General features: G+C 36.9%; 1 protein-coding gene across 10 annotated transcripts in view; it reads left to right on the forward strand.

Moving 5' to 3' along the window:
• Nucleotides 1-26,081, forward strand: part of PTPRM (protein tyrosine phosphatase receptor type M) — a 442,084-nt gene that overhangs the window by 228,117 nt on the left and 187,886 nt on the right. For all 10 annotated transcript variants that reach the window (XM_040065094.2, XM_040065165.2, XM_040065318.2 and 7 more), the window contains exons 8-11: nt 2,181-2,489; nt 5,448-5,557; nt 7,829-8,030; nt 11,708-11,810. In XM_040065094.2, coding sequence (XP_039921028.1) covers nt 2,181-2,489; nt 5,448-5,557; nt 7,829-8,030; nt 11,708-11,810 — 724 coding nt within the window. The remainder of the gene's footprint in view (nt 1-2,180; nt 2,490-5,447; nt 5,558-7,828; nt 8,031-11,707; nt 11,811-26,081) is intronic.

Raw genomic sequence — 26,081 nt, forward strand, 5'->3', positions numbered from 1 at the left:
TTGTCCTGTGAATATCACGCAAAGCTGTATTGTCTCTATCTTCTACGATCTAAACTCTTTTTTCTCTTGTCTCTTTTATTGGAGGTGAAAATGTACCTGTCATTCTCTGAGATTTAACTAGAGGGCTAACTTGTACTTTTTATTAAGGTAACATGACATAAAAATACCTTCCTCCTGGGCAGAAATCCTGGGCAGGTTCTAATCCAGATATTTTGTACAGCCACTCAGTTTCTCTTTTAAAATGTTATGAATTTGGTTTATGTCTCTAATAAAATGATTTCTCAGCTCCCCTGTGAATTTTCTGATTCACTGTGCCCACTGTGGAACTAAGCAGGCTGCTCCATATTCTTGCAGCCAGGAGCTTTGTTCAATTGTTTAATGTTGTATGTCAGGGTCACCTCAATTTTGTTGGTTTTCTATTTAGCCCATTCAGATACAATTGCAGTTACACAATACCTCTCAAGTGTCCTTTGCTATTCATCATCTCACCTAAAACAAGAAATTCTTAGAAGCTGAAATGAAATTAAAAAAACAAAACAGGAAAACTCATTTTTCATGAAGTCTGTAGCTGAACTACACAGAAGTAAATGTTTAGGAAGTTATCAAGTCCATATGTCAGTACTTGAGGTTTGCTTCATACTAATTTTAACTGTTTTAGCAATAGAAATGTGGCAAAGTCGCCAGATGCCAGAATTCTTAGTTGGGATGTCTGAGCGTGGAAGCAGATAAATGTCTCAGCAGCGATTTATCCTCAATGGAGACATTTTTACCTCTCAGTCAAATCCCTAGAAAGGAGACCAGGATTAGAATTTGGTTTGTTTTTCCATTTTTTCACCAACTGCCAAATATTCTATACTCGTTATCAACATTCTTTGACAGTGAAAATTAATTAAAAAAAATTTTAAAAGCAGCTGGATGATTTAAAAGGGGAAAAAAAATACCCTGCTTTGTAGATGTTAGAACAAGCAATTTCTTAACACCTTTTCTTCAAGGAGTTAAGATGAATAACATCTTTGAACAAATATTTCAAGCATGCAGGGATTTTGTTAAAAAATAAGAAGATGAAATCCTGTGTAAATTGTTTAGACCATTCCTAGTGAAGACATGTTGATTAATAAACATAAAAGGAGGAAGATGCATATTAATTTGTTTACGTATAAGAGTCTTCTAACTCATTAAAAGTCTTCTAAGTGTTTAACTAGTGAAGCAGTGGATAAAACCTGACATTGTCTTTAATCTTTTCGAGGACTCAAATATGAAAAAGCCCAGATTACTGCTAAATATGTATAATAGCTCTGTTAATGACAGTGTTTTGAAAATGTGGGGGGGTTGTCAGCTCAGTGGTTCTGCTTTAATATGGTGGAAATTTTAATTGACTTTTCTATCTTGGTTGTTGTGACCAGTAGGATTGAAGAAAATTTATCAACCATAATCTTTGGTGCTTGTGTATAGATTTTGGTAATTTTGATTGACGCCTCATTTTCAACTGGAGATCTCTAGAAAAGCACAGATGCAGGAGAATATCTTGTTTCTTTTGTATCTTTGCTAAACCACTATAACAAACTGAGGTATTTTTAGTATTAAACAGCTAATGTGTTTTGTGGAAAAAAAACCTCTGGTCTGTTTTAAAGAAATTGGAATATTAACCTAATGTCCTGGACAAATAGAGATTGAGTAATTCCATTCAGTCTGACTTAAAAACAACTGAATAAGAAATAGCTGAAGAACCATCTAGCCTTTGTATAAACAGTCCTGCAAGAAAATCAACATATATTTGCAAGTTTACTCTGAAATTACATTTTCTTTTTAGATACTTGTTTTTGCTCTAAAAGTGTTAATGCAAATATCTTGTGCAGAAGAAATTGGACATGCTTACTTTTTGCAAGCAACAGATAAGTAAAAAAGTGTCATTTTAGCTGTATCATGTAATTTGAGTTGAATCATAAGAACTTTTTAGTGTTTTGTTTGCTCTTCGTTTTTCAGCAGTCACTTCTCACTCTTTCCTCCTTTTTTCCCTGCTTTTTCATAGACTGTACTTCTATTACAGTTTGATTCTGTAAAGCAACGGATTTCTGTTTCTGCTTATCTGTCATACTTATAGAACTGTACCACTTACTTCTCACGTCAGTATTATAATATGAATAAGTAATCACAGCAGAATTATGTTGGTAATTTTGCAGATCCGATGCGTGGGCCACGAAGACTGGAGGTTGTTGAGATCAAATCTAGACAGATCACTATTTGCTGGGAGCCGTTTGGATATAATGTCACGCGTTGCCATCGCTACAACCTCACAGTCCATTACCGCTACCAGGCTGGAGGACAGGAGCAAGTGAGAGAGGAAGTCAGCTGGGATACAGAAAGTTCACATCCCCAGCACACAATTACCAACCTATCACCATACACAAATGTCAGCATCAAATTAGTGTTGATGAATCCCGAAGGACGGAAAGAAAGCCAAGAGCTTGTAGTGCAAACTGATGAAGATGGTGAGTTTTTCTATTTACGTGTACATGGCACATGACCTGATTGTGTATATTTTCTGTATAAGTGCATGTTCTACTTTTGCTAAAATTTGTGACAGATTTTCCACCAACCTCACCAATTTTAATAGAGTAAAGCCTCATTATTAGTGATCTTTCACATAACCTATAACATCCCAGGATAGTTTAATCATTTCATCATTAAACTTGTAACTTCTGCTTGAGCTGTGTTCTGCCTCTCTGAAGTTCCAGTATCAGTCTGAAGACATTTCAGGTGATTGTCAGCAGTATCGTCATGGAAGCTCATCTACTGAGTGATGTGCTCTGAGCTAAATATTTTTTCTTGATTTACAGTTTCAGTTTCTGTGTCTATGGCTTTCTAATTAGTGGATACTGTTAGTTGCTAATTTAGACACTACATTCCATATGCAGGCATTGAAATATACAGATATTCCTTTCCTTTTAATAATTTTCAACTCACATGGGGGTTTCAGATCTCTTTTTTTAAAAGCTTATTCTATTTTGATTAATAATAAATATAGTAAATAATACATAATGTAATTAGCTAATGTCGTTTTTGAGGCAGAGACAGCAGAATTGGGCAATGTGTCTCTGCAATGCTCTAATAATACTGCATGAAAAGATTATACCATCCTCCCAAGTCTTCCATGATATTATTTTGATCACACATGCAGAGAGTTTATTGAAGCTCAGTAGGTACAATACCAAAATGCAGCTTCCTTGTTGAAGTGGTCGTACACCAGGAATCAGTTTTACCTTTCCAGAATACTCTATGCTGATATATTGCTCCTTACAAGTGTACCTTACTTTTTTTTTACCTTGGTTTTGGTTTTTTTAAATGCATACAGTTTAAAGGAACCTTGTCAAATGACTTGGCTTTAAATAACAGATCTGTCCTCCTTCCATTTTTATTATCTGAAGTCTGGATAGGAATGGATTTTTGGTTTTTTCCAGATCAATGATAGATTTCCTTAAAACATGATGGAAATATTTCTAGTAAGAACTTCAACAGTGATGAGCTCCTTTTATAATAAATACTTGAAGTCTGTCATTTAAGCCCATTAAATTATTTAATACTTGCTGTATTGGTTTTATGCAGTACTAATTTCTAATCAAAATATATGAGGGAAGAAATTAAACAATTTAGGAATATATAATTACTAATGCAACATATTCAGCAAAGCATACCTAACAAAAATAAATGTTTAATTAGAATTAATTGTGCTGTCATGCTCTAAATTTAATTCAGTCCAACTGTAGGGTTGGGACAATGCTAAAGAGCTTATTGTTATCCGGGATATTTATGTGTTCTATCTAAAATTTCTTGTTGCTGTACCACTGGAACTTCATGTTATTTCAGGACCTATTAAAAGGTCAGTGTCAGTGTCTGAGAAAGTACCTTGAAAAAAATTACAGCTTTTTAGTGTACTGTACACATTCAGTGAGGTATATAAATCTGAATGTAAAACAACAGAGTATACTGACCCAAATAATCATCATAATTTTTCAAATCACACAATCTTGTTGGTTGCAAGGGACTTCCAGAGCTCATTTAGTCCAACGTTCTGCTCACAGAAGATCAAGTGATAGCATATTGCTCAGGGCCTTGTACCGTTGAGTTTGAGTACATCTCTAGGTGACCTCTGCCAGTGTTTGAACCCCCCCTTTATGGCATAACTGCTCAGAGTTTATGACCTTCAGATAATTTGAGAGGTTGCCACAGGGCTTTGCTCTACTTCCATTATATTTACACTATATTTAATTCCTCATCCTTTACACATAAATCATTAATCTCATGATTCCAAAGGAGTTTTGCCAGTTCTCTCCTACTTGGAATCTAAGTTCAGTGCCCAGAATTAAGGTTGCCCTAAAGGTGCACACAGAATTGGTAAGCCAGTTCAGAATCTGTGTCCTTGGAGCTTCCACTTGGTAGAGCACGGAGCTCTCTGGAGAGCTATGAAGAAGTGATCAGAAGGTCTTAAACCTTGTAAACTGCCACAGCAACAACATGGAACAGTAGGAAGTTCTGTAGCTGAAATGTAGAGGAAGTTCTGTACCAGAAGTGCCAACAGGAAGGAGTCACCAATTGTCTTGCTTGCAGATTTTTCTAATCCTTAACCATTTGACTAAATCTTGGGAAGGGGTCTGAGAAGTTATTTCAACCACTGCAACAAGTGGCTTCCACCTTCTTTCTGTGGCAAGTCGAAAGTGTTATGTGTATCTTTCTATTGGATTTTCATAAGGAGTTTGTGTAAAAGTGGTAACGCCATGATGCCTGTTGCTTCACAGCAGTCCTGTGTGCATTTTTCAGGATTTTTTTTTTTCACATTACTTTGCCAGTGTTGTTATAAATTAAAGTCACAGATACTCATTCATGTGCTGTTTACGTGTCTCTGCTGAAAATTGTGTCCATCCTGTTGTAGGTTTTCAGGCCTGCTGTCAGTGAATGTTGCTGTTCAATGCAACATGTGGCTCATCTTTCCAAGATAACTTTTCTGGTGCTGTCTTCTGAAACTCTACCTTGTTATTTCAATGCTTGTTCATTTTCATATATGAATGTTTAATATGTTTTCCACTTTGGGAAGTAACACCGTTGATAAGTCGGTATCACAAGTAGATTTTAATTGCCAAAGTTCCTATTTGAGATAACACCTTGGTCCTTACAAAAAGCTGATTTGTCCTTTTTTTTTTTTAATTATCAATAGAGGTTTACAAGAAATGTGTGATGCTCACTAATTTGTTCTTACACTGAAGGTGAAGCATAATAGCACTGTCTTGTTAAATGAATCATTCTCCTCCTGAGCTACCCTGGCCTTTGCTTCAGTCTTTGGGGAAATTATGGTGGGATGGTTTTTATGCCCCAGCTTAAAAGTACATGTATTTAAACAGAGCATGTCCTTCTGAGACTTTCTTAAAACCACTTCTTTTCTTTTAATCTGATAGTTCCAAGTGCTGTGCCACTTGAATCCATTCAAGGCAGTACCTTTGAAGAGAAGATTTTTCTTCAGTGGAGAGAGCCAGCGCAAACATATGGTGTGATTACTTTGTATGAGGTATCTAGAAATTTTATTTAATAAAACATTTTATGTCTAGTTTTGATTTTCCAAAGTGCATAATCATTTTAAAAAAATGTGTTTTTACAATTTATGTAAAATTTACTTAATTTTAAAAACAGTAGCCATTTAAAAGTAAATATAATGTAGGAGTGAATTACACAGGACCCAGCATGTCCTTGCGTAACCATCTTTGAGAAACCTGCTATATCTAGAACCATGATACAGCATTCTATCTAGTACTCTAGATCAAATATTTAAAAGATTGAAAGACACAGAAGTCAGTGTTGCAGTCAACGTCGCATTAAGATAGGCATCATTATAGGAAGCCTATTATAATAGAAACAAGCGGGCATAATTTTAAAAAATCTAGCTTTTTTAAAATGCAAATTCAACAAAATTGTATGTTGTTAGATGTCTAAAAATCACTGCTTTTTCTCATGTGGAACGTCTGCCTGAATACCTCTTAGAAAAATTGACAAAAGACTGCACAGATTAAGCTGTCAGACAGTAATCACTGTTAAGCTTCTTACCTGACCTTACTACAAAATTGGTATTGAAATGCTTTGTTTAAAAAAGCACACCTAAATGAAATACAGTGTAAAGGAAAAGTTAAAATGAATGGTAACCTATTGATACTGTTTTGAAAATTACTTTATTGTAGGAGGATAAAATGTTTTGAAAAAGTATGGATTGATTTTTTGTAAAACTCACAACTTTCTAGCTACCGCGACAGTTGCCTGTATTCAGGGATCAGAATGTTTTAGTTAAGTGTTAATGTTGTTACTGTTGCTAGATTTATGTACATAGAAACATACAGTGGTAGATCCCATTTCTACTTAGGAACATGCCTGCATGCCTAATTCCATTGCCGAGGAGTATTCCCACTGTATCTGGGCAGTTCATCCTTAAATGTGTACACACACATTAACTCCATCAGTTGTATTGAGATAGGGAGATTCATGTGAGCAATATGTTACCTTAATTTCTTTACTGATCAAAGTTCAGACAGTTGGTGATTTAATCTTCTATCATCTGTTAGAATTAGAAGGGCTAGTTAGCTGCTTTTTAAGGTACTTTGAGGTCAGTTTATGGATGAGGATTTGTAGAGGATACGCCTGTATCTACTGTAATAAGGTCAGGGTTTATCTGAATAGTATGGAAGTTTTTATTACTGATTTTCAGCACCTCACTGATATTATAGTAGATGGCTCATATAAAAATCAATTTTCATTAGGTCAGAGATTTTAGGAAATTGCAAGTGTTTAAGGTGTGTAACATAGACACTTGTATGTGTCTGTGTACCATATTATGGATCCTCTTAATTAAAATGATATTGAAAAAGTATAGCAAAAAGAATGTCAATTATCGCTTTATGTAATAAGGGTTTTGGAATTATTCATATAAGAATTTAAATTTAAAGGCAGAAAAGAGGGGTGAACCATTTTTACTTTTCTAATTTTTTAATGGCTTTCATATTTTTAAATGGCTTTCATATTTTTAAATTCTCATTACAGTGCATAGAAATCAGTAATTAATAGAAGAAGTCTGGATCAAGTTTTACTGTGAACTTACATTAACATTTCTAATGAAAAGTAAAAATACTGTTTGAATCAAGGAAGGAACTGAGGATAGATACAATATACACTCTGCATATATTACTTAACATTTATCTTTTCTTCCCTCCAAATGAGAATCTGACCTAGGTACAATATAATAACCTGAAAAAATCCAAATTAGCAATTGTAATAGCTAAGCTTCAGACTAAAATAGAAGCTTTACCCAATTTCTGAAAAATTTGCCTTAAGCTGCCCTTATCATCTTTTTCAGATAACATTATTCAGGGCAAAGTGTAATTATAGTAAAGTCAGCTGGAACTGGGGCTGCATCCCCTCTTGGCCTCTTCTCAGTTTTTACCTGTTTGTTTTGGTTTTACTACTGGTGCTGATCAAAACCAACATTAAGATGAATTCAAAATGTGACACTGTTATAAGCCAGAATCTTGAAGGAATTAATGTAAGCCTGAACCCATCCTTTAGAGTTGTAATCTAGCTGCCTCTAAGTCTCTGTATCTATAAAAGTAATAACTCATACGAGTTACTACTCAATTCCTTGCCCCTTCGTGGGATTCAGGATTTGAAGAGTATGAGAGAGTAAGATAGCTTATCATAAAATGTCTGACAGCGCATACATCAGAAGGGTTTACTGGATAAAGATGCAATCTCTGTCCATCTGCTCAAGGCAGTTTATAACTTTCTTATTCTTTTGCAGATCACCTACAAAGCAGTCAGTTCCTTTGACCCAGAAATAGATTTATCCAATCAAAGTGGACGAGTCTCAAAGCTAGGAAATGAAACGCACTATCTCTTTTTTGGACTGTATCCTGGTACTACCTACTCTTTTACCATCAGAGCCAGCACAGCTAAAGGCTTCGGACCGCCAATAACAAATCAGTTCACGACTAAAATATCAGGTACTTGATCAAAGAATATCATTTCTTTATGATAATGAGTCGGGTTATTCTTTTGTTGTTTACTTCTTTAGAAATTAACAAGAAACAAATTGAAAAAAGGAAGAAGATGTTCATCCCCAAAGATGTCAAAGTGACATATATTACCATATCTGAAGAACTTGCAAGTGCTTAAATATTAGCTAGTATTTTGAAATTCCTGTTCATAACTGTAACATATCACTCAAGAAACCCCTGTGAATTATGTGTTTGCAGCCTGTGCCAGCTGCAGTTGCAACATTTAGCATAAGGTTTTTTTGGACCTGAAGATGAGAGTTTCATTCAGAGCTTAGTCAGCCTTGACATGATTCTAAATTAGAACAGTAACAGTGCTGGAAAATCTCTTTAATGAGCCATGAACAATCGAGAATAGAGAAGAGATGCTGTATGTCTAGAGCTCACTTAAAAACTGTGGTTAGCTGCCAGACTGCCTGTGTTCCTAACAGGCATGAGGACTGAAGTGGATATGAAACTGTATTAGACAAGAACATCAGGACTAGTGGTTTTGATAACAGCAGAAAGGCTCTGTAACTACTGCAGATCCTTGACCAATATTTCAAGCCCTCCCTTGAGGAAGAGGAACACTTCATTGAGGGGATGGAATATTATTGCATCCTACGAAATGCTTATGCAATCCATGGACAAAATGTTTTGCAAAGTTACGGTTGAAATCTGTTTATTCTTCACTTCTCTACAGTCTGCTTCAGAATTAAACTGGCAGTTCAGTAATAAACTGGCCCCTTGATAATATTTATAGAAAATTGCCTTATGTATGTATGGTCAACTGGGCTTTCCAGAAAGCATTTGGGTACAAAATCTTTTTCTTTTGCTCATTCTGTGTACTTCTCCCCCATCCCTCGTTTTCTGTCCTCACTGGAATGAAAAAAACTGGCAAGTGTTTATCAGAAATACAATGTTTTCTCCTATCTTATTGTAGGAAGGAACAGTTAACGCAAGGTGAAAGTTATTGCCAATGCAGCTGCTTGTAGAGAAATAAAAAATGTTGTTAATTTTCAAGTTAGACAATTAACTCTGTATGGAACATGAAACATAATTAACACTGATCAGTAAAAATGGAGTTTGTCTTCCATCCCCTTTCCTGTACTAAGCAGAATTTTTCTCTGTCAAAAATCAATTTCTGACACAGCAAAACTTTATATGAGTTAGGATGATGAGACCACTCCTTACTGGAATGAGGAATGGAGACTACCGAGTATGGATCTGGACATTTGGGAATAGTACTGGATCTTAAATTGTTTTCTAAAATGACATATCATCAACAAAAATTCACTAGTGGGAGCAGACATTGCAGAAGTGCTTGAGGGTGAGACAGACCTCCAAATCTCCATGTGGTGAGGTTCTCCAAACTCTTCTCTGCACCCCATTCTCTCATTGCTTCCTCTTAGGTACTGTACTAACAAGAAGTGTTTATGCCTTGTCCATAAGTAGTTAAAACCTGTCCCTGACGTATTTAAAATAGACACAAAATGTGTGTATTTTTTAATATAATTACAAGTCCCAACTGGCATTTTAGCTGTTGAATATGGAACCTTCTTTGCAGTGCTGTTGGCTGTGATCTCATTGTCTCACTGGAAAGCTTTGAGGCTCTTTCATGTGGCCAGTGCTCTCCATTTTGGACAGATGTGAAACATTCTAAACATTTCTAGATGAAAGTTTTCACTATTTTTGGAGCAGGTTAGGTGCAATTTGACCAGTTTTTGCGTTTTACTCTGTCTAATTGTGGACTGCATTTTTTTCTGAATAAAAACTTCTGAATTTCCTGTCAAGTGTTTTGAATGGTACTCTTATGTACTGGAAATAGTTGCTGTGTTTTACTCTATGATTACATGAACATTTCCTGTTTTCTCTGTTTATTAATAAGTTCCTTCTTTATATGTAGGCGGTGCTGAGGAGGAAGAGTCCTAATGTAGATAAGGAAAAAATGGAGAAAAGAAAATGTAGCCAGGACTAAAGGTTATGACTGGGGTAGCCACAACTCATATCTGGAACAGGAAGACAGTTTTCGCTTTTGTAGGGACACTAAAATTAGTAAAGAGAGCAAGCAGGGACTTAGGAGTCATAAATTAGGAAAATCAAAAGACTTGCTAAAATGTAGGCAGGAGAACATGCTCAAGAAATGACAGAGTACTCAAAAATGTTGAGTTCATGCATGTTTCTGGAGATACAGTTCCTGTCCATTCTTGTTTTCAGGATGGTCAGGTTGAGAATGGGGCACTATGACAAGATCTGGATATTCACAACTGCGAAGTGTGCTTGAACCTTTAGTGTGTGATAGTATGACTTAAGTGCTACTCACATTACTTTAAATGATTAGTCTTAATGTTTAGGCCTTATATCAAGGATTGTAAACAAATTAAAACCGTCTCTAGCATGCAAAGAGGTCTTTGAAAATACTTTTTTTTTTATTTGTGAAACATTTCAAAACTGGTGAATAGCAATGCAAAGCAATAAAGATTTTAATGCTTCCTCAGACTGAGAAATTGTGGAGTACAGTGCAATTCTTAACACAGTCCTTGGATATGTAGGGCACTATGGATAAAGAGAGAAAATTTCATTTACCTTTCAAGTAGTTGCAGATATTACTGGAAAAATGAAAATGATTGGAAAATACGCTTGAAAATAATTCACTGGAGGTTGATGTCATCTGTATGTGGAGCATAATACACTCTTTTGGTATGGTACACACAAAAGTATCCAGTAAGATGAAACTAAATGAATTGAGAAGAGCTAAATGAATCTTTGGAAGAATCTTCTTAGGAAAAGATCTTCCCCACCAAATGTGTTTTCCCTTTCAGGCAGGAATTAATTTAGGGAAGTTAATTGCCTTGCATTATTCTTGCAGTCAGAAGAGACCATTGAAATGCCCATTTTTTGCTTCTCTAGCCTTTAAATCTGTTAATTGTGCATCACCATTAACAAGTGAACAATAAGGATACAGCAGCCTGTCAAATAACCAATTAACTGAGTAACCTTCCCTCCAATGTAATGATACAAATGTGAGTAGATGATAGCAGTGAAGAAAGTAGCAATAGTAAAAGGCAATAACTAGGGCATCATTTGTTTTAATCAAAACTGTAAATCTCTAATGAAGACACAGTTTGCAAAAGTTCTGCGTGGGGCTTGAGATTAAGATAAACTCTTCTCTTGGTGGACAATAGACCCAGGACAGTTACACTGCTAGTTAAAATTCCAGGAAAGACAAATTATGAGAGTGCATCCTGATACAGCTGTCATACTGAGAAAGCTGGGCTCAGTTGCAAAAACAATAGTCACTTCAGCATACACATTTGCAGATGCTGTTCTTAAGATAACTTTTTATTTCCAAGTCATGGATTCTCAATAGTTTCTGCAAACTTACTCCCAGTAGTATCTGTTTCCTGTCTTGAAATTGGCAGTAATCTGGTATTTCTTTATTTGGGATTTGTTGTTTTTCTGGGTTTTTTTTCCTGAAGTTATTTAATGGCTGTCTCACACTTGCATTGTAACAGAAGGCATCTTAGACTTGTAGTATGGCCTTTTATTTGAAGAAGCCTTTAAAATTGCATATTCAAATAAAGATACAGCTCTTGAAAGAAGAAATACAGGAATAATGATTTTATTTGCCTCTTTTCTTATTCCAGCACCCTCTATGCCACCGTATGAACTTGAAACACCTTTGAATCAAACTGACAGCACTGTGACAGTCTTGCTGAAACCTGCACAGAGCAGAGGCGCTCCTGTCAGGTACTGGGGGAAAAATTCTTTATGAAATTAAAAACCAAATTGATTGATTTCTTGAACATCTTTTCTGGGGATTTTCTACACAGCAATCAGTGTCTAAATTCATGTCTGTATTAGCTCTAATTAAATTAAATTACTGAAGAAAATGAAAGTTCTTTGATGTTGAGTGTTCATGTATTGTTTAAAGGATTTGATCCAGATGCAAGTGGCTTGTTCTTTGAAGATAAGGAACAAAGCCATAGTCCTGTTGTGTGGGTGGCTTCTTTAAGGTAATTGCTTACTGCAGTGTTACAAGTTCAAGGGCATATCACATTTTTTATGCTGAGCTACTGTCTTTAATATTCAGTTTTCTTGTTTACTTGTTTACTTCACAGATTTCAGGTAGTCAATGCTTAGTAAGTTAGCCAATTTAAACAGTATGTACTGTAACAGTCATGAAGTATTTACATTATTTGACCACAATAGCAGAAATAATAATTGTAAAAAGCAGCCTTAAAAACCAGTATTTTGGAGTCTTTAGTGTTACATAGTATCGATTAATGAATTTCCAGTTTTCAGAGGTTTATCTCCCTGCCAGATAACTTGGTACTGTGTAAGTTCTTCATGATTAGAATAAAGGTTGCCTGATTTTCAGTGAGGAAGACTGAGAAATTGTTAGATTATTTTAAATGAGAACCACTAATGAGCTCAATACTCTGAATAAACAAAAACAAAGATGAGAGAGATTTTTCACAACTATAACATGTTTTTCGTTTTGGCTAATTGTGTATCCTCCTTAATTCATTCTTGACTGTAGGAAGAGTTTCCATCTGTACTCAGTGGCTATCATATATTTGCATCCTGATCCTGAAGTTTTTGATAATTTCTGTTCATCTGGGAAATACACATCTGGTATATGCATGAATGAAAATAAATGTTCTTTGGGTTTCTTCAGGATTTTCATACAATTCATATAATTAGGAGTTTCTACTATTAGTTATATATATTATATGTACACAGGTTTGTGTTCTGGAAATGCTGTTCAGTCGTTCATTCAGACATCTTTTTAAAAAGAAAATGTAACATATCACAGAAGTCTGAAACACCCAAGAAAAAAACCCAGCAAATATTAGAGCACATTTAATGAAACTGGTTTAACAGGTTTGATTAGAAACAGAATTATTTGATATTTGTCTCACTTTATCTCATAAAGCTCTACTGTAGTCCTTCTGAATTCAAGCATCTGGATTAAAACGATACAAGTTTGACTCATTGTTTAAACATGAATGTATTAGGCTATTAATAAAAAAATTGTTTCAATCTTTTTATCTACATGGTGAACTAAAGATGATTGGCTCCTACAGCAGTAGTGACATATCAGAAACTTCACTTACAATAGAAAGGAGTCGTTAGGAGATGAAAATGTGCCAGATAGGTGGATGACTGGTTAGGGAAATAGGAGGACAGATTTAAAGTGACATGAAGCTATAGAACTGACAGATGAACACACAGCAGCAAATTTACTGAGCTCCTTTGCAACAGGTCTTAAAATAAAATGAAGGCTGACTGGAAACTTAAAGTGTAAATGCTGAGTGAAGCAGAGTGAAAATGAAAGTAAGAATTTCTCAATACTTCTAACACTTTATAGTACATTCCACTCCCAAACACACTGCTTGCAAAACACATTCTGCATATGGATTTTATCATTTTAATCTGTATTCATTGGGTGTTAAAAGTTTAGTCATACTTCATTTATCCACACCACTAGGCAAGATGCCTTGTCTATTGATTCTGCTACAGCTACCGGCTTGGTTAATGCAGATATTTGAAACTGCACTAAACTTGCAGTGTAAATGACTGTTGTTGTTTTATTGATCAACCCATCAACTGTGACACATAAAATTTTTCAATTCCTGAGATGGAAAAGGAGAGCGCAGATTCTGCCATTCATGTCAACAAAGCTGATACCTGAGGTCATTCTGAAGTCCAGCTTTTTTCCCTGTGATTAAATTTTTTTTCTCTTCTTAAATAAGAAAAATCCTGATATTTTATGCCACTTAGAATCTGCACACAACCAGCACAACATCAAAGGAGAGAAGGTGTAACGCTGATTGTTTAAATGTTGATTCAATAAAAGAGACTTTATAGAAATGGTCAGAAAGCTCTGTTTGCAATGATAAAGTGCACAATAATCATGAAGGCCAAATGGCATTCCAGGTTGTTTTAGAATTCATTAGACTGAACATGATTGAAATGTATTTTGTCAGATTTTTAATACAACAAATACTGCTTGCTCTGTCTCCAGTTTCAGGTCCAGCATGTTTTGTGGCTGTTGCTGTCTTTGTTTCAAGGAGATTATTTTGGAATTATATATGTTTAAAGCTGTAATGCATTCAGTAATGATGAATGTATGCACTTCTTTAACAGCTGGCTAAGCTATTTTGACTTCTAGAATGATTGTAATTTGCAAGGCTTAAATGAAACAAAAAAGGTTTAATTTAAGATTATCCCTTTGTGGAAATTGTGTAATATATGTCTTGCAGATATTCTCTTTTTTTCAGATATTTGAATTTAAGAGTCAGTAAAGTTTTGAAGAATTTGCATAAAATGCATACAAATGCAACTATTTTCTCTATGAGGACTCTTCAACATCTGTTGAGGGGGGACCCATTCTTCCATTTATACATTTTACTTCTCCAGGGCAAGTCTGCCTAATGTTTAGAAGACTCTGGGGCCAAATTTTCCCCAAATGTATAAACCAGTTAGTGCCATATACTCAACCAAGGAGTGCTAATTTATTGCAAAGATCTGGCTCATACAGAGCAATGAGAACTGTAATGCTCGGTTGCTGCATGCGTTTAGTGCTGTTTATACATTCATCTGTGTTAGAAAGAAATTTAGATTGTCATATTGCGTTATAAAAGATTATTCTGACCTCCTCTGAAAAAAGTTGTCTGCAAGGTTTCAGCTTCAGCAGGAAAACGAAGTTTTCTTCATTGCACCTATTCCTTTTCAGTCTTGACATGATAAAGGTCAAGTGTTACCACTACTTTTATTTGTTTACATATGGAACAAAATGTTGTCCCCATACCCACCCTCTTCCTACTATTCTGTGCCACATCCTCAAAAAGCTTTAATAGTAAACATCCCAAAGATTTTGGCTCAGATAACATGGGAACTACCTGGTGATAGCAAGTCTCTGTGAGGAGCAGATTTGGGAAAGGAGCAAAACGGATAAGAAGGAAGGCAAGAGCATCCAGGCTCTATTCTGCCTCATGATCTGTTTTTCATACTACATTATTACAGAGTTTGCTCTAGCCAGATTTGCCCCATTAAACTCTTCGGCCAGTTAATAGCCCATTCAGCCAACCTTTCTGCTCTCACAGACACCACAGACATTTGGTACTTTCCTAATCCAGTCTGAAATGAAAAAACAGGATGACCAAATGTGTCAGCTAGCAAATCCCTGTTGATGCAATACTTGGTATTTGGGACGCCAAAAGTTCTTCCTTCTCTGAGTGCTCTGAGTACATGGGATCAGTCCAGCAGCATTTGGGATTGCAAAGCCCAGACAGGATGAGAGGGAAAGAATTGCAGCAGTTGCCAAGTAGTGTAATTTAAAAGTGCCTTAAAGAAAACATGCAGAGGGAAGTGAATAAACTTCGAATTATGTGAGTTGAAAGCTAAGTGTTTTAGAGTGAAGGCCATCTGTGTATTCTCCATGCGTTCCCTTTATCACCTGCGTGCCCAACTTCTTCCACTTGCATGAATAAGAACTCTACTGGGAAAACAAAGCAAACAACTCTTTACTTGAAGTGCTTAATTTTGAAACATACTTTTAATCTCTCTGCCTTGAAGAGGTAGCATTTATTATACTTCAAAAGGCCATAATAAGATAATAAGGATTTTGCAGTACAACTGGAAACTACCGTAGAAATTTCAAACTACATGTTATCTAAAGTGATAAGCACTCCTTTCTACTACTTCATCAGAGGGACACATGAGATTGCCTAAATTTTACAGAAATGTACATTTCTTATTGGCTTATCCAGACCTTTAAAAGCACCATGTAAATACTTGGATCATTGTTGCAGCTGGAATGAAAGTGATCTGCACGTGGTCCCTGGCATAGGAACAGCATGATTCACAGGAAATTGAAATGTTGTAAAGAAACCTTTGTCAGCCCAAGTTCAAGGAGTACTTAATCCTGTATTTGGCTTACCCATTTCAACAGCAGTCAGAGTGTAATAATTTTTAAATGAACGACAGAGGACACCTAATTCCTACCTGCTGACAGTAGAAGCATGGAGTGAGTTAATCTGAAGGGGTCACTTGAAATGCAAATACTGGTATGTAATAGAGCAGTTCCCCACCGAAACACCTCGTGCTACACATGGAGCATAGGTCACAGTTGCCTTCCCATGCTTGCCACACACATTACAGGGCAGAAGGATACGTCTTAGGGCCTCATCTCTTTCCTTCAGCATGTATGGGGCCATGAGGATCAGCTTTTGGCAAGTCTGGCCATTGTCTTTGCTCTGTCACTGTGTGCACTCCCTTCCTCGCAGGCTAGCAGCAGGCGTTGGCACTCCTGTGCCACTTGAGTTAGATCATGCAGCACTGTCCATCCACTTCCATATGAAGAAATGGGGTCATCTGAGAGAGCTTTTTCAGGATCCTCCAAACTGGCAGCCTTCCAGAAAAGACACTGCCTATGTTTATTCTTAAAATGTACGATCTTCACAAAAAAATCACTCACTTGGTCAGGAGATCAGCAGATTGAATTGTTTCACTGGCAATCAAGAAATCAAAAAAGAAGTCCCAAAAAGCTAGCAAGCCAGCGAGGCTCTTTGGAAACACATGCAGATATTTTTGGTACTCAGGAAGCAGCAGGGTTTCAAACACTCTGAATACAAAAGTTTCAGGATACTTTTCATTACTGTGACAAGTCCATGAGACACTTGAATTGCTCTTGTGAGTATGTTGTAACCACAAGCCTGGGCCTCAAAGTTGCAATCCACTTCTCAAAGTTCCTGGTATCTCTGTCTGAGTTTCTCTGTTGCATAGAAAGAGCGCAGCATTAATTACTGTGCATGAATTACGAAGGCAGACTTCATGAGTATAATTATAAATTCGGGATATGTGAACAAATGAGTTTTGAAATGGGAGAATGCTGATTCTCCTGGCACAATAAGAGATGTTAGTGTTCTGTGTGGGCAAAAACGTGGCAACAGCACGTGCCAATAAAGACATGGCAATATCTTTTTTTTTAGCTATGTCCTCTCACAATTCCTGCCTTGCACATTACATAATGTTAGCAGATTTTTGTAATTTCCTTGTATTCCCAGTGGTATTACATGGTGATGCAGTAATGAGAAAAAAGAAACTCCTATGTATACACAGCTTAGGAAAGAAGTATCAGAACTGTACATTAATCAGCAGAATTTGGAAAGCTTCCCAATAAAATGAGAAGTGAAGTCCAGCCTTTCAAGAGCTCATAGACAAAACATTCTGGATATTAGGTGTATTTATGATAAAGAAATGGGCATGTTGAAATAATGTAACTATGCATGTTTAAGTAGCATTACTAACTCACTAATATTCTGGAATGCCATGTTCAAAATACTGTGAGCCTTTCAAATTACTGTGAGACTAGAGGATCTAAAGAGCGTGAAGGGAACTCTTTAATTTCTTTGCTACGAGCAGCCTTTCTATTTCTTAAGGGTCTGTAAACATTAAGGCCTGAATTGTGTGCTGTAGGGTCAGCTCTTTCCAAATCATAGTTTTACTACCTGTGAGGCAGCCAGTAAAGTTGTTTGAGGATGTCTGTGGTGGAGAAGGGGACTGGATTTTATTAATGCCCATAATTGTCACTTCTTTATAGCAACAAGTATAATTATTTACAGCAGAAGGGTCAATTTCTGTTTCATTGAGGGAACAGTGCAGTAATTGCTTATGCTGTAAAAATGCTGTAATTCTTTTTTGTTATGCAGTAGACCTCGTCCTTGGATTTTTTACTGTGACTTGAACTAGAATTTATGGTACCTGTTGCCTAGACATGCCTGGTGCAGCTTTATATGTCCTGTTAGCTTGTTCAGAAATTTACATGTTCCTTTTACTGTGACTTCTCACATAGTCCCTGGGTAAAAGGGGTATTGATTCTTGATTTCTTCAAGTAATAATTTGTCTTACTGAGAACTCAGCATGTAATGATGCCTGTCATTTAGCAATTAATAGAAATTAGTCCATAATAAGTAAAGCAAGCTAGAGCAATTCAAAAATAAAAGAGAAAAAATATTATTCCATATTTCTGGAGAGATTAATTTCAGTTTCATAACTCACTAATACTTTCTCACAGATTTTGGTTAAAATTAGCAACTTAAAAATTTGCTGGACTGTTAGGAGGCTCTGTTGGTTTTTTTTTTTTTTTAACCTTCTTTCTACATGCTGGCCTTAAGTAGGTTGCAGTGGAGACTATATCTTTGCAAAATTTCTTCTGATAGTCTTCTCTATATTGCTTACCTCTCATTCGGACTGTGTGATAGTCCAGTTCTTTGTTAGGATCCTTTGAAGCACTGGGTTTTTCCAGTCGCCCTCATGAAGGCTGAAGTCCAGCAGCAATTCAACCACTGAGTCATTAACTCTTGGAACTCACAGCTGTTTAGCTGGCTCTGGATTGCCAGCTTAAGTCAGAATTGATAAAAAGTGTTTTTCTTAAATCTGCTTACTAAAATGAACAGCTCAGTCTCTGAGTATTCAAGGAACAAAACTGGGTAATTTTTTCATGATCCCTTTGAGAGGCGTGGCTGCACAGTGCTCAGATTAATGTACTTGATCCCAGACTTAAGGTGTGCATTTTTACCAGTGAAATTTGCATGTCCCTTACCATTGCTTTGTACTGAGGCCAACTGGCTAAAACCAATCCATATTCAAACTGCAGAGCCCCAAGGCACTAGGACCCCTCAGCAGAACAAGCCCTTAACCCCTGCCATTTAGGAACAGGTCCTGATTCATGTCTGGGAATTTTGGGGAGAGTGGTAGCTGGCTGGTGAAACCAGCTGGGGACCTTTGCAGCAATTTAACAGGGAGGACAGTGCTGCTTAAATAGCTTAGATGGATTTTAAACAGCTCAGTGTTAGCAAGGCTGAGCCACCAACCTGTTCTCAAGTATCATGTGTTTCCAATAAAGCAGCAGAAACCTCTAACTGGAAATACAAAGTTCCTGAAGCTCCTCTCAGGCAAACAAGAGACCTGAAGTCCATGTTCTTTTCTCCTGGGATTTTGATGTGTTACAATTTAGATGGTATTTAGATAAAAACAGAAATAATGGATAGAACAAAGAGAGTCTCCATTTGATAAGACGGGTTTCATTATGTACACTCTCCTAGCTCTCTGATTTTTCTTGTATTTTTGTTTCCATGCTAGGCCAGCCTCAGCAGGAGACCACAGTAATGCTGTACAGATGGTTGGGGTGTGGGAGCAGTGTGGTGAAAGTCTCTCAGGTTGAAAACAGGATTTAACCCCACCCTCTGGTTTCTGTAAACCTGCTAGAGTTGTTTGGTTATTGTGGAAGAAGCTGGTATGAATGTCTCATCTCTCCTGAGAGAGCTCAGACACTTGTATCTTAAGCAGATGTAGATCTATGCAGTAAAAATCCCAAATAAAGTGTATTTTAGATCTTTAAATGTAAGCATCTAGTTCTGTCTGAGATCAGGAAGTTCCTCAATTAGGGGTAATGATCATCCCATAAAATACAATCCTACCTTCATGTCAGAGTAGCCCTCTGAAGTTGTAGAGACGTTTCCCCCACTGAGTGTGTAGGCGCCTCAAATGTCCTTCAGAGTGCTTGCCTTGAGAGAGGGAGGTGTTAAAGTAGGAACCACAGTGAAGGAATTATGAACATCACTGGAAATTATTGTACTGTATGATTTTTGAAGGAGTACTCAGTTCAAACATACCCAAGTTCAAATGCAGAACAACCAGAGCACTCCTTGAAAATGTAAGGAAGAGGTGCTATTGCCCTGAGTTTACTAAAGTGTGCCAAGGATTGGTTTTTATTTTACTGTGTCCTGTGGAAGGATTGAAGGGGGAGTATGTGGGCCAGCTACATTCCCCTGGGTGCTTGTTGAACAGGATTATGTGGGGATGTACTTTGTGGAGGCATTTTAAAGTAATTTTCTGACAGTGTGCATCACCTGTATGTTAGTTTGTAGCCACAGTGCTGAGTGACCCATTCTAAATCCCTGTAAAACTGTGATTAGGAACTGTCAGGCACATGTAACCCATTGCTCTCTCAGGGAGCTTTCACTGTTGACCTTATTGTGTATTATGTATGTACACTCCCCATATCATTGTCCATGTGAGATCACTGTAGCTTATCATCTTACCTCAGTTCTTTTGGTTTTGTGAAGGTTTGAGTCCCATCAGTATTTTTCCTCTGGAATTCTCAATGCCAAAGTCCCAGGTGAAAAGTCTTTTTTGGTCTTTGTTCATCTGTTGCACTAAATGAACCCTCAAGTCAGGCTTGCAGGTCATACTGGATGCCCTGTCTGCTTGGCCCCTGTTAGTGCTGAAGCCTTGGCAATGTTGCACATCACTATTTATGTTCTCCAGCTGTGCCATATACTTTCTAATTTTTGTGATTCTCAAGATTTAGTTAATTTTCTTTCCTAAGTATTTAAATTAAATACGTATTTTTTAAGTGGTTTGTAAGGGCACTGAAACAGAGACTGTGATATAATTAGGTGTTCACTGTGCTATATAGTGATGTACTGAATTAACAGCTGAGAGGTGACCCAATGCCTGTTTTGTTTATAGATCTAAAATATCAATATAGCACATTTTAATCCATTTTGACAGTAATCCCGCCTGCAGCATTGTATTGGAACGTTGCACAGAAAATACGGAATAGCCTTCAGGATGAGATGCGAAGTTTGCCTTTTCTGAGCTAATAAGAAGGATGCATGTTGTAAGATAGAGGCTCGTGTTTGGAAATAACAGAGGAGAAGAAACGGTATGAGTGTAAGCCATCCACACACACTGTGAATCATCAAAACACAGCATGGCTGTGAAGTAGGCAAATAGGCTGTACTCAGCAGGTGGGGTTCCCAGCAAAGGTGGCAAACTCTGAGCACCATTGTACAAGACACTGGCAGGACATTGTGTGAGCTCCTGTGCCTTGTTCTGATCTCCCAAGGTATACCAATGTACTGCTGCTGCAACAGTGGAGTGTTTTGGCATAAATGATCATGGAACACTGGTGTCAGTACATGTAGCTCATGTACATGTGCTGGAGGAGCCGAGAACTCAACTTGTTTTTTAGCTAGCCAGTAAAGGCCAAGAGAATAAATTGTTATTTTCTAAAATTGCATCAGAGGAATAAACTTTGAAGGAAAAGGAGAGCAATTTTAGTTCAGAGGGCATATATATAAACAGTTCAAATATAAATTCACTAGGCAGTGGTGAATTGAAACAGGCAAATATACCTGTCAGGAAGGTGACGCTAGTTAAAGACACAGCACCAAATGTATGTGTATGTACAGCACCATGGCACCAAAAGTATGTTTTTCAGTATCCTGTACATGACAACCCCCAAAAAACCACAAACTTCTGTCAAGATTCTCACATGGATCAGAGTTGTCTGAGTGACAAGGAGCAAAAAATGGAATTTTTCTAATAATTCAGGTTGCAACACAGTAGCAATCAGTACCACTTTATTTGGCTTTTCTACAGATTCTTTGACAGTGGTGCATTTCCATACTGCCTTAGGAATTTTTCTTCAGTTTTGTGCATTTTGAGCAAGTTTGTATGAGCTCTTTATTCACTAGTAAACACTAAATGGCTGCATTAAAAAACTTCTGTTGCTGATACTTAAATGTGCAGCAAGAGGACTGTGGTTTCCAGAACAAAGTAATTTGGGGCAATTCCTAACTCTCAGTATAAATTTTTTATTGGACCATTCTGAACCATTTGTACTAAAGCGTTTTGATCATGCTTTTCAAGCAGTCAAATAAATGCTTTTATTTGATACTGTGTAATGTTAAAGGAAACAAAAGGATAAAGAGGAGTGCTTCATGGAAAGAAGAAGAAAAGCTGTAGATGCACTTCAGGTGAAACGCTGTTGTTCCCCACACTTGATGCTAAAGGAGTATTCATTTTGTTGAATATTAACATGTGAGCTTTCTGTTATACTGTTCATTTAAGTAGGAAAGGAAATCTCTGGTATTTATAACAAGCATCATGACTCTAAAGCATTGCTAAGTAATAGCTAATCTGCTCAACTGGATTACATTAGATGACACAAAGAAACATCAGAGTCACTTACTGGGCTCCACAACTGAAAGCGGCAGCTCTTTAGTCAGGAGAAGTGTACAAGCCTGAGCCTAAAACAGCCTCAGAGAACGATAGGATAGATGTGTAAAGCATTATAAAAATGTTGAATCTGGGGAGAAAGTACCATGGGGAAATCAGATGAGGACGGATGAATTAACTGCATTCTCACATCCAGAGTTGAAGCTGTTTTCAAGATTAGCCTCGTAGGGGAGTAGAAGCACAAGGCCAAAATCTCGTCTGTATTTAACAGTTGTGCTAATCCTGAACTGTGCAGAATCTTTTATCTACAGCCAGATTTCCTGTGGGAAGAGCTGTACAACGTCATGCTGCCAAGGTTTCTGTGCCACCTAATCCTGCCAGAGTCATTCCCAGTGCAGGGAGGAGGAAGAGTTATACCTTCCCTGACAGAATAGAAGGTCGGCCTTGTATTTATCCACAGAAGTCCTGAAAACTGGGGACGATGCCACAAAAACTGACTTGTTTTCTGTGTCTGCCTGCATCATTTTGCACTGCCAATTAAAGTGCCCTGCAGGGCTTTTTTGTAAGGAAGAAAGAATGAAAATGAACACAGTAATCTCCGTTTCCAAATTGCTGGACTGGAACCCATTGCGTTTAAGTTGTGGAAAGAGACGATAGCATTGAGAGGGGAGAATTCTGTTGTGGTTATTTTTTGCTGTGGTCTTGCTCTCCTACAGCAGAGCCTGCAGGAGAAAATGTGCCTGTGCCTCGGGTGCTTTAGTGATAACACTGGCTTCTGCAGTTGCAACTGAAGCACAAGCATGTGCTGCTTCCCACCAATTTTCCTATGAAAACAAAGCTTCTGGCAGGAGAAAATGGACAAAAGAGACCACATCTTAAACGACTGTAGTGGATCTGTTTGAGCTAGTCTCTCCATGCTCTGTGTTGAATCCCCTCACTGAATAGATTAAAAACTTCATATCCACTGTGCGTGCTTATTGAGCAGTAAACAGTTTTCAAGCTTTGAATCAAAAAACCTGTTGAAATTGGCTTGTGTATTCAGTCAGCTGCCTCAGCAAATATTTTTCTTCCTGTGCTGTACACAAACCAGCAGATTGCAAAGCATCCTTGAATAAAGGGAGAAAATAAGCATTCTCCCTCCACTTATAAACTGCTCATTTTAATACATATATTTTCTTAATTCCCCAGCTCAATTCGGTAGTGAATTTCCAGGGCACAGCTTTGTAGGAGATGTAGGATATATTTAGTGTTAACGGTGTTATTAATCCATTAGCTGATCTCCTGCTCTAAATCCTACTTCTTAGTTTCTGTGTAATATCCAGGCTCCTTGATCAATTTGCATGTGTGTATTAATTCAAATTCATAAATAAAAGCTGTGCAACCGGCACTAGTCATGCCCATGAACTTCGGTGTATTTGCAGACTGTCCACACCTCATGGACGCTCTCCAGGGCTTCGTTACAGCATTGCAGTAGTCTATTGTTTACTAGAAAACACTGAACTAGAACACCACTTACTTGTAATCTTTATTATCAGTTTCTCTTAATAGAATTATTTTTTTAATTTAAAAACTCCTGAAGATATTTCAGTGTACATGCAGGTCTTATTGTGATTTGAAATCAATAAGCAGTATGTTTTCCTTACCTTCTGCAAGCTGCATTTTCTACAAATTTGTGGACAGCAGAACAAAAACCACTGCACTAGGAGGCAGCATACATATAATATACATAAACTGGGAGTTGAATACAAGAAACTGAGCAATAGTGTATCTTTATATGTATGGATTTAGATCTGAGGGGGTGTTCCCATTCCTTAACGATATCACATCATTTCTCAAGGTATTTTTTTCTAATATTTGCTCTTCTAATTTAACTTTGTGTAGCTGTTGATCTTCTTCATGGCTATTGAGGAAGAAGTTTCTTGTTTGAAAGTGACCCTGCATTTCTTTGAAAGTAGATGTTACTCAGGCAGGTTCTTGCATGAAGACTGCTGCTTTTTTGTTTTACTCCATTTCTTTTTAATTCCAATAAGAGTGTTTTATTGTATCATATCCAGCTACCCTGAAGACTGTAGAATAAAAACAACATATTATAGTATTTATTTAAAAACAGATGCTTGAATCTCAGAATTTAGTGGAAATGCCATAACATATTCATCCCATATAGACTTAAAGAACTGCAGTTGCCTCTGTTAGTTGGGAACCGGCCTTCCTGTTTTCTTGAGAATCCAAGTAAACTGATCATTTAGACCTTGCTAGGTCTGTTTTCTGCATGATTTGTGAAGATAGGGTAATAGCATGGCGTCATATTCTATAATAAGAAAAATACCTAGTCTGTTTCTTCTTTGCTCCCTGCCTCACTTAGCAGGGTGGAACCAGGTAGAATCTGTTGCTTTGGGTGCCGTCAACAACTTTACTGGAGCTGAAGGTGTGTTGTAATAAATCTTTGCATTCCAGTCAGAAGCAATTTTCAAGCAGCAGGGAGCTGTCTTTGAGTATCAGAAAGTTAGGCATATACCTGGCAGAGGTGATACTTCTGATAAGATGGACTGTGTGATCTTGCAGGTTTGTTGCATATGGGTTTGCATGTGTTCCGACTCCTGGAATTTTCTTTTGTGTCTTCCTCATTGATCTGTACTTCAGTACCATTGTGCATCAGCATTTTCTTCCTCCGTGACAGATTGAAAAGAAAGGAACAGTCAACCCTGACATGGCTTTCCATTTTGAATATTTCCTTCAGATCCCCTCTAACTTTGTTCTTTTTTTAGACAAAACTATTTTAGACAGTTTTGCTTTCTTTAATTTCTTTTCAACTGTGACAAGACTTTACTCCTTTTTCCATGCTTTCCTGTTGTTCTGTAAATTTGCCTTGGCAACCTGAAAACTGGTGAGTTAAATGGTGTAATATTGGCTTATAAAGGCACTTTCCTTGCTGTACCAAGATACTTTTATCTTGTACTTACGAAATTATCATTTTTCTGTGTTCTTTTTAAAAAGAAATTAAGCAAAGAACATAAAGCTGATTAAGAACCTTTGAAATGGTCTTTGGATTGTTCCAAGTATCATAAATGTAAATTCACTGAAAGTCTGTTTTCTGGCTTGGTACCAAAATATATGGCTATAGTTTCAGCAAAATTTGTTGAAATAGAAAACAATGTTAGAAGAGAACACAGTTCATCAGACGATGAGAATCTTATTTTATGATCTAATGGTGCATTTTAGCCTGCAGTAATAGATAAGATTTCATAGTTCTTATGATTTGCTACTAAGTATACGATTTCAAGGTCATATTATTTGATTTGGGCTGACTTTGGATCATAGTTGTGCTTTTTTGCAATCTAGTCACATTCTGTTAATTCTTTGATAATGCATTTGACTTCACATTTGGGTAAATCAAACAGGTGAACAAAAGTGTATGTATTAAGAAGTCGTAGAATAACTTATATGCCACTGCCAATATTTTTTGAAAAACAAACACACCAAAAGAGAGGCTTCCTAAGATGGTATAACCACATCTGCTTACAGTTTGGTTCTGAGAAACTGACAGTCTGACTGAAATGACAAATACTAGAATAAACTGCTAAGTCTTGCCCACCATATAAGGTTATCATTTCACATACTGTATGTGATAGCTAACCTTTCATTACAATTGCTGTGTCCTTGTGATTATTACAAATTTCTACTTACTAAATTGTAGTGACATCAAAGAAAAAATACTCAGATAAAGAAATCTTTAAATTAGTTAAGTAAAAAAAATCAGCAGCAGAAGTCTTTCATCTTGACCTAATTTACTTGAAATTCTATTCCTGATGTGAAGATTAATAACAGGTGGCCTTTTAGGGAGCACTCTGCTTGAGTGTAATGTTCTAGTTGTTCTTTTATTATCCCAAACATCTATAACTAAAGGATTCTTTCACCGTGCCCTTTGTTCACAATATGGGACTGTAATTGAGTTCATATTTCTCGCCCAACCTTTCAGCTGTAATT

The sequence above is a fragment of the Hirundo rustica genome, chromosome 1, assembly GCF_015227805.2.
Source record: "Hirundo rustica isolate bHirRus1 chromosome 1, bHirRus1.pri.v3, whole genome shotgun sequence".
NCBI lineage: Eukaryota > Metazoa > Chordata > Aves > Passeriformes > Hirundinidae > Hirundo > Hirundo rustica.